The 15,000-nt window shown below is 44.3% G+C and overlaps 1 protein-coding gene across 11 annotated transcripts in view; it reads left to right on the forward strand.

The window, feature by feature from the left end:
• neo1a (neogenin 1a) overlaps positions 1-15,000 on the forward strand; it is a 209,478-nt gene that overhangs the window by 138,684 nt on the left and 55,794 nt on the right. For all 11 annotated transcript variants that reach the window (XM_041859657.2, XM_041859653.2, XM_041859654.2 and 8 more), the window contains exon 5: positions 1,629-1,765. In XM_041859657.2, coding sequence (XP_041715591.1) covers positions 1,629-1,765 — 137 coding nt within the window. The remainder of the gene's footprint in view (positions 1-1,628; positions 1,766-15,000) is intronic.

Consider the following 15,000-nt stretch of genomic DNA (forward strand, 5'->3'; position numbering starts at 1 on the left):
TTCAAAGGACAAGCTCTTTAAGATGGAGGTCACTGGGTTTGTTGGAAGATGAGATGCTACTTTCTGTTTTAGGTTGGGAAAAGGGGTTATTTTGGATGTTCATGTAACCAAATCTCCCTGGCCTGAGGAAATGCATTGATGCTTCCACCTAGTATTGGGCTCTTCTTACCATTCAGTTGTAGGAGAGCCAATGAGATTAGGTTATCTCTATGTTACCATCTTAGTGTGAATATCTTGATGCTGGGTCATCAACAGTATTATAGTGGGCGGGTCACTGTTCATGCTCTTGAATTACAATCACACATTTTAGCTGAACACAAGAGAACTCAAGTAATCATGTATCTACAGTGCCTTCAGAAAGTATTCACACCCTTGATGTTTTCAACATTTTGTTGTGTTACAGCCTGAATTTAAAATTGATTACATTTTGATTTTGTGTCACTGATCGACACACAATTCCCCATAATGTCAAAGTGGAATTTTGTTTGTAGAATTTTTTTTAAATAATAATATTTTTTCAAAGCTGAAATGTCTCGAGTCTAAAAGCATTCAACCACTTTGTTATGGCAAGCATAAATACGTTCAGGAGTAAAAATGTGCTTAACAAATTGGCAAATATATTGCATGGATTCCGTGTTCAATAATAGTGTTTTTTGAATAACTACCCCAGTTCTGTACCCCACACATACAACAATCTGTAAGGTCCCTCAATCGAATAGTGAATTTCAAGCACATATTCAAGCACAAAAACCAGGGAGGTTTTTCAATACCTTGCAAAGAAGGGCTTCGATTGGTAGATGTGTAAAAATAAGTGTTGACTCAGGGGTGTGAATACTTATGTAAATTATATATTTCTGTATTTCATTTTCAATAAATTAGCAAAAATGTCTAAAAACATGTTTTCACTTTGTCGTTATGGGGTATTGCGTGTAGATGCGTGAATCTCCCGAGTGGCGCAGTGGTCTAAGGCACTGCATCGCAGTGCTAGCTGTGCCACTAGAGATCCTGGTTCGAATCCAGGCTCTGTCGTAGCCGGCCGCGACCGGGAGACCCATGGGGCGGCGCACAATTGGCCCAGCGTCGTCCAGGGTAGGGGAGGGAATGGCCGGCAGGGATGTAGCTCAGTTGGTAGAGCATGGCGTTTGCAACGCCAGGGTTGTGGGTTCGATTCCCACGGGGGGCCGGTATGGGAAAGAAAAGTTTAAAAAAGAAATATTTTAAAAAAAAAGTATGAACTCACTACTGTAAGTCGCTCTGGATAAGAGTGTCTGCTACATGACTACAATGTAAATGTAGATGGGTGAGAAAAATAATCAGTTTAATCCATTTTGAATTCAGGCTGTAACACAACAAAATGTGTAATAAGTTCAGAGGTGTGAATACTTTGAAGGCCCTGTATTATGATGGCATGAAAAACAGAGGCCTCGCATAGAGAGTGGCAACTTGTGAATCACATGTGAAACTAGGGTGCCAGCTCGTGTATGATAATCATGCTGCTCAGCCGTTCCTCACTCACACTCTGAGGAAGGCGCTAGCTGAAAGGGTTGTCAAATCTCTGCCGAAATACCTCCTGAAATCTTCAAGTGAACTGTGTAATTTTCCAAGCGCTCTGTTCTTTTGTCTGCCAGTGAGGGGAAGTTGGAGTTGGTGGGAGGAGGCAGCCTGCTGATCTACAACCTGACTGAGAAGGATGCAGGCGTCTACAGCTGTATGGCAGACAACACTAACAACACCATCGAGGCCCAGGCAGAGCTCACCGTACAAGGTACTGCACTGCACTGATTGGTGTACGAAGTCAAACACACATCACTTTTCAAGGGGTACTGGCCTGGGGGAAAAAAAAGTATGTTTCACACACTTAAACGCTCCATCACATACCGTTATTGGTTAGCAATTGGTTTTGATCCAAATGGGTCTTTGAGTGTCAAATCTTAATAGCCACCTACGATATATATATATTTTAGTACCCAAACACCCATAGTTAGCCTTTCCCCAGGACGCACACTATTGGTCAGCTCTCGATAGGGTATCGTCGATATACTGTAGATGGACACCACACCATTACATACATTAAGTGTGCATTCCATATAGCATTGTATCAAAACCACCCATCAGAATAGCCTGTTGCTGTACAATGTAGATAGGCCGTGTTGTAGTACGTAGCCTAGAGAGATAGTTGACCGCGGACTGTAGGTAACGTGAACAGACAGGGAGTCGGGGTGTAATCAGAGAAGATAGGAAATCACCCGGGTTATAAGTGTTTCCCGACTCCCACATTTCACACAGGGTAATGAGGTTTGGGCTGTCTGTCCATTCCTGTGACTGAAGGATGGAGAGGGGGAACAACAGGCCCTCCGTCGTCTGCCATCTATCTTTTTCTCTATCTCTTTCACAGACACACCTCTTTCCTCTTTCTCCCCCGTCCTCCTCTCTTTTCTTTCCTTTCTCCTCTGTCCTTCTCTCTTGTTTTTATATTTTCTCCTGTCCTTCTCTTGTCTTTATATTTTCTCCTGTCCTTCTCTTGTCTTTCTTTCCCTCCCTGCCTCTCTCTCTCTCTCTTCCCCCATTTTTGTTTCCTCTTCTTTTCTTCCCCTGTTCTCTCTGTGTTGATGTGACTAGGAAGGGTTTAGTGGAATAATCCATATCCCCTGTATTTATCGTTCCCAAAGCGTTACAGAAATAGAATGGGTACACACTTCCTTATTTCTATTCATTTCTTGTCTTCCTCCACAACATCCTGTGTGGCTCAGTTGGTAGAGCATGGCGATTGCAATGCCAGGGTTGTGGGTTCAATTCCCACAGGGGACCAGTAGGGGAATGTATGTACTCACGGCTGTAAGTCGCTCTGGATAAGTGCGTCTGCTAAAATGACAAAAGATTAATGTTAAAAAAAAACATCCTGGCTCAATTGCGTTGAAATGTTGTGCAGAAGCACAGGTAAAGTGTGACATTCATTGGTTCTCCTGACATTTGGACAAAATAAATGCTAAAAAGGAAATGGATATGGCGCAATTGATGGACATTTCTAGAATAAAAAGTTGAATGTGATGTAGGCTTTGTGGCAGGTTTCTGTACATATTTGTTTCAGATAAATAAACCAGAATTGATGTGACACAATGGAAGACTTTGTCATGATTAGTGTGCTGCTTTTCCCTGTAGAATGATTGAGGGGCCCCACAGCCAGCTGTTGCTTGTCTGTTGAATTGAATTGAACAGTTTGAGGACTGCAGTTGGCTGCTTTGCTTAAGGGGATCGTGCGGTCACACACACACACACACACACACACACACACACACACACACTGAATCAAACCAAGACGGATGTGTTCTCCACTCTCCCCAACCACCCACAGCTTGGTTTGATTTCCAAGCTTTGAACCTAGAACTTTGAACAAAGTTTTCAAGTGTTGTTGCTTTGCCGTTGTTTACTCAAAATCTATTCTGAGTCAGTGGCATTGCTTGTCACTCATTTTTAAAGTTAGCTATAACTCCTGAAACAACAGAGTACCCTGGCCTTTGTTTGACATGGCAGATACGGTACAGTCTTGTCTGTGTCTCCTCTGGTTTCACAAGGCTTCACTCCACTTCATTCCCACGGACCAATGGACACAGACACACACACACACACACACAGACACAGTCACACATACACAGTCATACACACACACGGTCACACACACACACACACACAGTCACACAGTCACAGTCACACTCACACAAGAGTGTGTGTGTAAGGGACCCAGGGGCCCCCTCTGCTCTGCCAGGGTAGAGGGGCCAGGCTGGGTTGCTGCGCTGCAATGTCTCCCCCTTTATTGGCGCTGGCAGGACAATAAATGAGGCCAGAGGACTCAGCAGGTTTTAATTACAGGGCCTGTGCCATTGTTGCACTGCGGAGGCCTGGGTTGAGGGTTCTTGATTTTAAATGTTCCTCTCGCCAGGACTGAAATGCGTGTGTGTATTTGTCTGTGAGTTCCTGAATTTGTTATTTGTTTGCATGTTTGTCACACTTAAATGTTTCAGATCAAATCAAATCAAATTTTATTGGCCACATGCGCCGAATACAACAGGTGCAGACATTACAGTGAAATGTAAAAATAAAACAACAACAAACAAAAAAAGTGTTGAGAAAAAAAGAGCAGAAGTAAAATAAAATAACAGTAGGGAGGCTATATATACAGGGGGGTACCGGTGCAGAGTCAATGTGCGGGGGAACCGGCTAGTTGAGGTAGTTGAAGTAATATGTACATGTGGGTAGAGTTAAAGTGACTATGCATAAATAATTAACAGAGTAGCAGCAGCGTAAAAGGATGGGGTGGGGGGGCAGTGCAAATAGTCCGGGTAGCCATGATTAGCTGTTCAGGAGTCTTATGGCTTGGGGGTAGAAGCTGTTGAGACGTCTTTTGGACCTAGACTTGGCACTCCGGTACCGCTTGCCGTGCGGTAGCAGAGAGAACAGTCTATGACTAGGGTGGCTGGAGTCTTTGACAATTTTGAGGGCCTTCCTCTGACACCGCCTGGTATAGAGGTCCTGGATGGCAGGAAGCTTGGCCCCAGTGATGTACTGGGCCGTACGCACTACCCTCTGTAGTGCCTTGCGGTCGGAGGCCAAGCAGTTGCCTTACCAGGCGGTGATGCAGCCAGTCAGGATGCTCTCGATGGTGCAGATCTAGAATTTTTTGAGGATCTGAGGACCCATGCCAAATATTTTCAGTCTCCTGAGGGGGAATAGGCTTTGTCGTGCCCTCTTCACGACTGTCTTGGTGTGTTTGGACCATGATAGTTCGTTGGTGATGTGGACACCAAGGAACTTGAAGCTCTCAACCTGTTCCACTACAGCCCCGTCGGTGAGAATGGGGGCGTGCTCAGTCCTCTTTTTTCCCCCCTGTAGTCCACAATCATCTCCTTTGTCTTGGTCACGTTGAGGGAGAGGTTGTTGTCCTGGCACCACACGGCCAGGTCTCTGACCTCCTCCCTATAGGCTGTCTCATCGTTGTCGGTGATCAGGCCTACCACTGTTGTGTCGTCGGCAAACTTAATGATGGTGTTGGAGTCGTGCCTGGCCATGCAGTCGTGGGTGAACAGGGAGTACAGGAGGGGACTGAGCACGCACCCCTGAGGGGCCCCCGTGTTGAGGATCAGTGTGGCAGATGTGTTGTTACCTACCCTTACCACCTGGGGGCGGCCCGTCAGGAAGTCCAGGATCCAGTTGCAGAGGGAGGTGTTTAGTCCCAGGATCCTTAGCTTAGTGATGAGCTTTGAGGGCACTATGGTGTTGAATGCTGAGCTGTAGTCAATGAATAGCATTCTCACGTAGGTGTTCCTCTTGTCCAGGTGGGAAAGGGCAGTGTGGAGTGCAATAGAGATTGCATCATCTGTGGATCTGTTGGGGCGGTATGCAAATTGGAGTGGGTCTAGGGTTTCTGGGATAATGCTGTTGATGTGAGCCATGACCAGCCTTTCAAAGCACTTCATGGCTACAGACGTCGATGCTACGGGTCGGTAGTCATTTAGGCAGGTTATCTTAGAGTCCTTGGGCACGGGGACTATGGTGGTCTGCTTGAAACATGTTGGTATTACAGACTCAGTCAGGGACATGTTGAACATTTCAGTGAAGACACTTGCCAGTTGGTCAGCACATGCTCGGAGTACACGTCCTGGTAATCCGTCTGGCCCTGCGGCCTTGTGAATGTTGACCTGCTTAAAAGTCTTACTCACATCGGCTACGGAGAGCGTGATCACATAGTCATCCGGAACAGCTGGTGCTCTCATGCATGCTTCAGTGTTGCTTGCCTCGAAGCGAGCATAGAAGTGGTTTAGCTCGTCTGGTAGGCTTGTGTCACTGGGCAGCTCGCGGCTGTGCTTCCCTTTGTAGTCTGTAATAGTTTTCAAGCCCTGCCACATCCGACGAGCGTCAGAGCCAGTGTAGTACGATTCAATCTTAGTCCTGTATTGACTCTTTGCCTGTTTGATGGTTCGTCGGAGGGCATAGCGGGATTTCCTTATAAGCGTCCGGGTTAGAGTCCCGCTCCTTGAAAGCGGCAGCTCTACCCTTTAGCTCAGTGCGGATGTTTCCTGTAATCCATGGCTTCTGGTTGGGGTATGTACGTACGGTCACTGTGGGGACGACATCATCGATGCACTTATTGATGAAGCCAGTGACTGATGTGGTGTACTCCTCAATGCTATCTGAAGAATCCCGGAACATGTTCCAGTCTGTGCTAGCAAAACAGTCCTGTAGCTTAGCATCTGCGTCATCTGACCACTTTTTTATTAACCGAGTCACTGGTGCTTCCTGCTTTAGTTTTTGCTTATAAGCAGGAATCAGGAGGATAGAGTTATGGTCAGATTTGCCAAATGGAGGGTGAGGGAGAGCTTTGTATGCGTCTCTGTGTGTGGAGTAAAGGTGGTCTAGAGTTTTTTTTTTCCTCTGGTTGCACATTTAACATGCTGGTAGAAATTAGGTAGAACGGATTTAAGTTTCCCTGCATTAAAGTCCCCGGCCACTAGGAGCGCTGCATCTGGATGAGCGTTTTCCTGTTGATTTATGGCCTTATACAGCTCATTCAGTGCAATCTTAATGCCAGCATTGGTTTTTGGTGGTAAATAGACAGCTATGAAAAATATAGAAGAAAACTCTCTTGGTAAATAGTGTGATCTACAGTTTATCATAAGATACTCTACCTCAGGCGAGCAAAACCTTGAGACTTCCTTAGTATTTGATTTTGTGCACCAGCTGTTGTTTACAAATCTACACAGACCGCCACCCCTTGTCTTACCGGAGTCAGCCGTTCTATCCTACCGATGTAGCGTATAGCCCGCTAGCTGTATGTTATCCATGTCGTCGTTCAGCCACGACTCGGTGAAACATAAGATATTACAGTTTTTTATGTCCCGTTGGTAGGATAACCGTAATCTTAAGTCATCCAATTTGTTCTCCAATGATTGAAGATTGGCTAATAGGATTGATGGAAGAGGCAGTTTACTCGCTCGCCGTCGGATCCTTACAAGGCACCCCAACCTACGTCCACGATATCTCCGTCTTTCCTGAATGACGGATGGGCGTGGGTGTCTGTATGAATTTTTTTTTTTTTGGTCTTATCCAGAGCGACTTACAGTTAGTGAGTGCATACATTTTTCCTTCGCGGCCACCTCGTTGAAGAAAAAATCTTCGTCCAATACGAGGTGAGTAATCGCTGTCCTGATATCCAGAAGCTCTTTTTGGTTATAAGAGACAATGGCAGAAACATTATGTACAAAATAAATTACAAAAATGCGGAAAAACACACATAATAGTACAATTGGTTAGAGGGCTGTAAAACGGCAGCCATCTTCCCCGGCGCTGTTCATGTCAAACAAATTTAAATATTAGTCAAAGATAACACAAGTAAACACAAAATGCAGTTTTGAAATGAAGGTTGTTATTATTAAGGGAAAACAAAATCCAAACCTACATGGCCCTGTGTGAAAAAGTGTGGGACACACACTTTTTGGAAGGTGTGTGTCCCATTACATCTGGCGTAAAAGTAACACCGCATTTCAGAAGAAGAACATCATACCAACAGTAAAATATGGTGGTGGTAGTGTGATGGTCTGGGCCTGTTTTGCTGCTTCAGGACCTGGAAGACTTGCTGTGATAAATGGAACCATGAATTCTGCTGTCTACCAAAAAATCCTGATGGAGAATGTCCGGCCATCTGTTCGTGACCTCAAGCTGAAGCGAACTTGGGGTCTGCAGCAGGACAATGATCCAAAACACACCAGCAAGTCCACCTCTGAATGGCTGAAGAAAAACAAAATGAAGACTATGGAGTGGCCTAGTCAAAGTCCTGACCTGAATCCTATTGAGATGCTGTGGCATGACCTTAAAAAGGCAGTTCATGCTCGAAAACCCTCCAATGTGGCTGAATTACAACAATTCTGCAAAGATGAGTGGGCCAAAATTCCTCCACAGCGCTGTAAAAGACGCATTGCAAGTTATCGCAAACGCTTGATTGCAGTTGTTGCTGCTAAGGGTGGCCCAACCAGTTATTAGGTTGTAGGGAGCAATCACTTTTTCACACAGGGCCATGTGGGTTTGGATTTTGTTTTCCCTTAATAATAACAACCTTCATTTCAAAATTGCATTTTATGTTTACTTGTGTTATCTTTGACTAATATTTAAATTTGTTTGATGACCTGAAACATTTTAAGTGTGACAAACATGCAAACAAATAAGAAATCAGGAAGGGGGCAAACACTTTTTCACACCACTGTATATGTGTCTGGGAGAGATGAAGGGTGGTCAATGTGTGCCTGCTGTGTTCTTCCCATGTGCTCTTAATAGGAAGGACAAGCCTGGGTCCAATACAATTTTAATAGCCGAGGAATATATATTAGAGCTACGAGCTAGCTCAGTGGGGTGTGAGATATGTTTCCTCTTTTGTAGAAATAGATTGAGATGGGAAGCTAGAAGGTGAGACGTGAAGTTTTGTCCACCCAGAGTCCAGAATAGCGGCTGTAAATGGCCCTCTAGAGCTGAGGCAGTGGGAGTCTGATAAGAATCTCTGGCATTCAGAGGTGTTTGAACTGTGACGTATCGCCTTCATGGTCTCTCCCAGTCGGTCGCACCAATGTCATCAACCTGGCATTTTCAGGAAGGAAAAAAAAAAGGTTCCATGAGCTTTGGGCAGAGACACATATGGGGAAAGAGAACACCCCTTTTCACTGCTTCATGGGATTTGCCTATCTTTTTGAGAGTGGGGGGGGCGTGTGTGTGCCTGTGTACACGCTCGTACTGTACCTACGTGTGTGTGTGTGTATGCAGGTGTGTGTTCCCATGTTAGACAGAAAGCATCTCTCCATGCTCCAGTCTGTTTGTCCTGTGTGTGACAGTGAGGCCCATGTGGTGCTAGTCTCCCTGCTAGGGCTCTGGCATGAACACAGCACTCACCAGTGTGTGACGAGTGTTCTTCAGGCGTCAGTGTGTGACGGCTGGGATTCAGCAGGATTGCAGACAACCCCCCCTCTGCTCCCTCCCCCTTCTGCCTCAAGGCTGCAGGTGAGGATGTACAAAGCCATTCATCATGTTGGCACTTGTCCTGGTCAGTTTGAACCGTGATTGGACAGTTTTCTCTGTTAACCAATGGAGCGCTTCTAAAAAGCTAGAATAGCTCTTAGCTGGGTGTATAAGATGGCTTGTCTGCAACAGGAACCAAAGCACCATATCTCTATGCACTATTAAACTACATCCCTGTGTTTACGGAAAACGTATTTAGAAGGTAGAACCACAGAGGTGTCCCCATTTCAAGTATATTGAATGTCAAGAAAAGAATTGGACCACATTTGTCAGGAATAAGTTGCACCTTACCTTATGCAACGGAAACCCCCACAAAGCTCCAAGACATCTCCCCTACTGTACCTCCGGCTCAGTTAGACTTGATAACAGTTTAAACATTAGATTTCTATTTCAATGCACTCTACTAAGTGATCCCTCTGCGGAGAAATGTAGTTGCTTGTTGCCATGTTAAAGATTGGTATCAAACTTGAACATGGAACATAATTGATTTAGCCATGGGAGGCCTGCATAGTTTTTCTTCTGTTTGCTCTCTTCGCAGCAACCAAAGGCAATTCCCCTATTAACCCCGGGTGAGCACTTTTCATCACTTAATGAACAGTATGTCTAGAAGTGACTGTATTAAAGGAATCGTTTGGGATTTTGTTAATGAGTCCCCTTATCTACTTCCCCAGAGTCAGATGAACTTGTGGATACCATTTCTATGTATCTGCGTACGGTTTGAAGGAAGTTGCTAGCGTTAGCGCAATTACTTTCCTGTAGACTTCCAGGCATTGAGCTAACGCTAGTTAGCATTGGCTCGAGAAACTACCCCTTAACTTCCTTCATACTGGACACAGATACATAAAGATGGCATCCAGGAAGTAGATAAAAGGCCTCATTGCCAAAATCCCGAAGTATCCCTTTAAAAGAACAGCACGAGGCCTACATAGTAGTTATCAGGTTGGAGGAGGTGTAGTATTACTGTATCTCCTAGGAAACACAAAGAAAACAATCTGTCTCTACAACTATTATGTTGACGAAGGCTTGTATGTTAAGTGGTACCACATTTGTCACACTTCGGAAAGGAACTATAGGAAACATGTACGTTGTGATGGCTAGCTGGTATTAAACAACAAAAGTATGAAATGATTTTGAGTAGAGCATTGAGGCAGCAAGATCTGATGAATTGATGTGGTATGTAATGTCACACATACTTTATAGCTCAAAGACAAAACATGAACTCAGATGCTAGACGTCAGGGTCATGGACTATTTCAAGTTGTAATGCTGAATACGTGGTGTAAATATTACAGCGCCCCCTAGAGTGCAGATATGGTCGAGTCAATTGAGCAGGGACAGGGCCCTGTTCCAATACCTAGAAAAATACATCTATCCCTACTGTAAGACAGAGGTAAGGGTTCCATTACACAGACACCAACCGTTTCATGTCAGATCATTGATTACTTTAAGAAATAAAGGAAGGATGGCAGGAAGGATATTGTCCGAGTATTAGAACAGGGCCTTGGCTTCTGTTTTGTAGGAGTCTGGTCTTTTGACTTGTAACTCTTAGAAGGAAATACCAGCGAGAACTAACTACATTCACAAGCGTAGCCGTGCAATCTTTTGCCATTTCTACCGGCTCCTAGCTTTAGTTTGGGCCATGTTGTTCTTGGACCATCCTAAAAGGCGGTGGGTGTTAGACGTCCCAGGACTGACCCTCTCTGTGGTTATTACCCAGAATGCATTCCTTGCTGCTACTGTATGTTTGCCCAGCCGCTGGGAAAACAATGATCAAGCATCTGACTACCGCCGCCTTATATTCTTCCCTCACTGTTTGTTTTGGTTGGGATTTAGACTGAAGCCGTTATCGTGAAAAGAACAGGAGAGCTAATTAGCTCAAGCCCATGCGACGTTCCCCCCTCAGGGTAGAGGACAAACCTCACTGGCCAGGCTGGAGTCATAAAGCTAAATATGTCTAGGGGCTAAGCTAATCAAAAGAGGACCATCAAACTCTCCCAAAACATTTGTTTGGTGTGTAAAACCCTCTAATCCAGATAAGTAAAGAAGAGCGACGGGTCCGCGCTCTAAAATATGTTGTGTAATGTGGCTAAATCATCCAAGTTAAGTATTTTGTCTTTGTGCCTGCCTTGTATCGTGGTCAGAATATTAATGGCTTGAGCGCTAACTATGCTTAGTGTAGATGCTCTTGTACTGAGGGTGCGTTCAGGATTGCAATGTTTTGAGCGTCAACATAAGTGCTTTGGTGTTGACCAGCATAAAAGGCTGAATCCTTTAAAGCTAGAATCCTTAGTTTCTATATACATTTTTGGACTTAAATTAATGATATACCCATTGATTCTTGAAGAATTAGCTTAGTTCAAGTGTCGTACCTCATCAGAACCCAACATATAAGCTTGTTTTACTCCGATGTTTGAATATAATGTAAATGTAAACAAACACTGTGTAGCCTCAAAACATGGTTAAACTACTATTTTGATATCATAGATGGTTATTTGAGAGTGGTTACGCTTTGTTTCAATAGAGGTTCTAGCTTTAACAGTTTAAAACATTGTATTTCCCCTGTAGACCACCATGTCTTGATTTGAGTGTTCCAGGACCCCAATACACCACAATTGGTTCAGGTTAACACAGGTTCACAAACCGATCATCATCCTGAACGCAGCTCTGTTCAAAGCACAGTATGTTGCTAAACTCTCTCCCTCACATACTGCTCCAAAAAGCATATTGGGAGGCCATAGAGGGCTTTGTGTTACAAACTGACAGTAAAGATGAATGACCTTCCACTGTCCTCCTAAATAACTAAACTGCAGTCTGACCCGGGAAGGGAAAGCAATAAAGCTTCTACTACTATTACTAATCTAGCTGCTGAAGAAAATAATTTGAGCCCCCTGTGAGAATTGGCCCCGCAGTTTCTCTGACTGCCTGGCAGAATGGAGGGAGGGAGAGGCTGTCGGTCCACTTTCATGCTACATCCATTTACTGTGGGGTCTGGAGAGCACTGGGCTTTCTCTGGCGATGCTGTTTCTGTACTAGAGAGGGAGTGTGACTTGGTGTGTTAGAAGTCTCCTTGTCACAGTCTAGGTCTGGACAGGGATATAGGGAGAGATGATCCTAGAAGGGAATAGAATCAAATAGAAGAAGATGAATTTAGACAATGTATTGTTACAATACAATGCTGAGACGTTGGATAAAGGCTTCACACAATGAGATTGATGTACGGATCATTAAAGCATGAACAACATCGATCAGTTGTAAATGTCAGAAATAGATGTTTGTGTATTTTAGTCCTCTAGCTAAACCGGTAGCTGGCAGGGAGAAGGTGGGTATAATCAGTCATAATGTAGTCTTATAATGCTGTCATTACAGTGCTCTGTGTAGTCTGGTCTCTATTGTAAACCAGGAATGTGTTCGTAGGTGTGAACACTATATATAGCCTTGTGTAGGTCTACAATCTTGTCCCTGACATCCTTGGAGAGCTCTTTGGTCTTAGCCATGGTGGAGAGTTTGGAATCTGATTGATTGATTTCTTCTGTGGACAGGTGTCTTTTATACAGGTAACAAGCTGAGATTAGGAGCACTCCCTTTATGAGTGTGCTCCTAATCTCAGCTCGTTACCTGTATAAAAGACACCTGGGAGCCAGAAATCTTTCTGATTGAGAGGAGGTCAAATACTTATTTTCCTCATTAAAAAGCAAATCAATTTCTAACATTTTTGACATGCGTTTTTTCTGGATTTTTGTTGTTTTTATTCTGTCTCTCACTGTTCAAATAAACCTACCATTAAAATTATAGACTGATAATTTATTTCAGTGTGCAAACCAGCAGGGGATCAAATACTTTTTTCACTCACTGTATATTTAGTTGTCTTGTGTTCATTGCTCAGTCAAATAGGTTCCAAATGTCTGAACTCCATTTAGAGGAAATGGTCCATGTCAGCTCAGCGAGTGAAGGAACGAGGGAGGAGAGAGAGAGAGAAAGGAGATAGAAGTCTCTCTGCCAGAGATAATGAGCACGGCAGGGTCCCAGCCTCCCCCAGGACTTGTCACCAGAACACCTCACCAGGGGGCCCCCACACTGCTCAGACACACACACACAGACTTAGACAATGCAGCATGCGCAAACACACAGACACACACACACTGTGAGACGCACACACACACAGATACTGCAATAGACGCACATTGCGGCATAACACACACACACATTGCAGCACACTGCGACAGACATACAAATTCACACACACACACACATTAAAACATACAGACATACACACAGGCAAACCAACAATAACTCAGACACACACATGTACACAGAGAGAACATTGATACTTTATCACACAGCAATGAATAATCTCTTCCCTTTATCACACACACTCTCTCTCTCTCTCTCTCTCTCTCTCTCGCTCTCAAACTCACGTACACACTCAGTAGTCCCATCTCAACAACACCACACTTAACAGTAGTCCCATCTCAACAAAATCACACTGTTGGCAGTATTCCCATCTCAACAACACCACACTTAACAGTAGTCCCATCTCAACAAAATCACACTGTTAGCAGTAGTCCCATCTCAACAACACCACACTGTTAGCAGTAGTCCCATCTCAACAACACCACACTGTGTTAGCAGTAGTCCCATCTCAACAAAACCACACTTAACAGTAGTCCCATCTCAACAACACCACACTGTTAGCAGTAGTCCCATCTCAACAAAATCACACTGTTAGCAGTAGTCCCATCTCAACAACACCACACTGTGTTAGCAGTAGTCCCATCTCAACAAAACCACACTTAACAGTAGTCCCATCTCAACAAAATCACACTGTTAGCAGTAGTCCCATCTCAACAACACCACACTGTTAACAGTAGTCCCATCTCAACAACACCACACTGTGTTAGCAGTAGTCCCATCTCAACAAAACCACACTTAACAGTAGTCCCATCTCAACAACACCACACTGTTAGCAGTAGTCCCATCTCAACAAAATCACACTGTTAGCAGTAGTCCCATCTCAACAACACCACACTGTTAGCAGTAGTCCCATCTCAACAAAATCACACTGTTAGCAGTAGTCCCATCTCAACAAAACCACACTTAACAGTAGTCCCATCTCAACAACACCACACTGTTAGCAGTAGTCCCATCTCAACAAAATCACACTGTTAGCAGTAGTCCCATCTCAACAACACCACACTGTTAGCAGTAGTCCCATCTCAACAAAATCACACTGTTAGCAGTAGTCCCATCTCAACAACACCACACTGTTAGCAGTAGTCCCATCTCAACAAAATCACACTGTTAGCAGTAGTCCCATCTCAACAACACCACACTGTTAGCAGTAGTCCCATCTCAACAAAATCACACTGTTAGCAGTAGTCCCATCTCAACAACACCACACTGTTAGCAGTAGTCCCATCTCAACAAAATCACACTGTTAGCAGTAGTCCCATCTCAACAACACCACACTGTTAGCAGTAGTCCCATCTCAACAAAATCACACTGTTAGCAGTAGTCCCATCTCAACAACACCACACTGTTAGCAGTAGTCCCATCTCAACAAAATCACACTGTTAGCAGTAGTCCCATCTCAACAACACCACACTGTTAGCAGTAGTCCCATCTCAACAAAATCACACTGTTAGCAGTAGTCCCATCTCAACAACACCACACTGTTAGCAGTAGTCCCATCTCAACAAAATCACACTGTTAGCAGTAGTCCCATCTCAACAACACCACACTGTTAACAGTAGTCCCATCTCAACAACACCACACTGTGTTAGCAGTAGTCCCATCTCAACAAAACCACACTTAACAGTAGTCCCATCTCAACAACACCACACTGTTAGCAGTAGTCCCATCTCAACAAAATCACACTGTTAGCAGTAGTCCCATCTCAACAACACCACACTGTTAGCAGTAGTCCCATCTCAACAAAATCACACTGTTA

The sequence above is a fragment of the Coregonus clupeaformis genome, chromosome 15, assembly GCF_020615455.1.
Source record: "Coregonus clupeaformis isolate EN_2021a chromosome 15, ASM2061545v1, whole genome shotgun sequence".
NCBI classification, from domain to species: domain Eukaryota; kingdom Metazoa; phylum Chordata; class Actinopteri; order Salmoniformes; family Salmonidae; genus Coregonus; species Coregonus clupeaformis.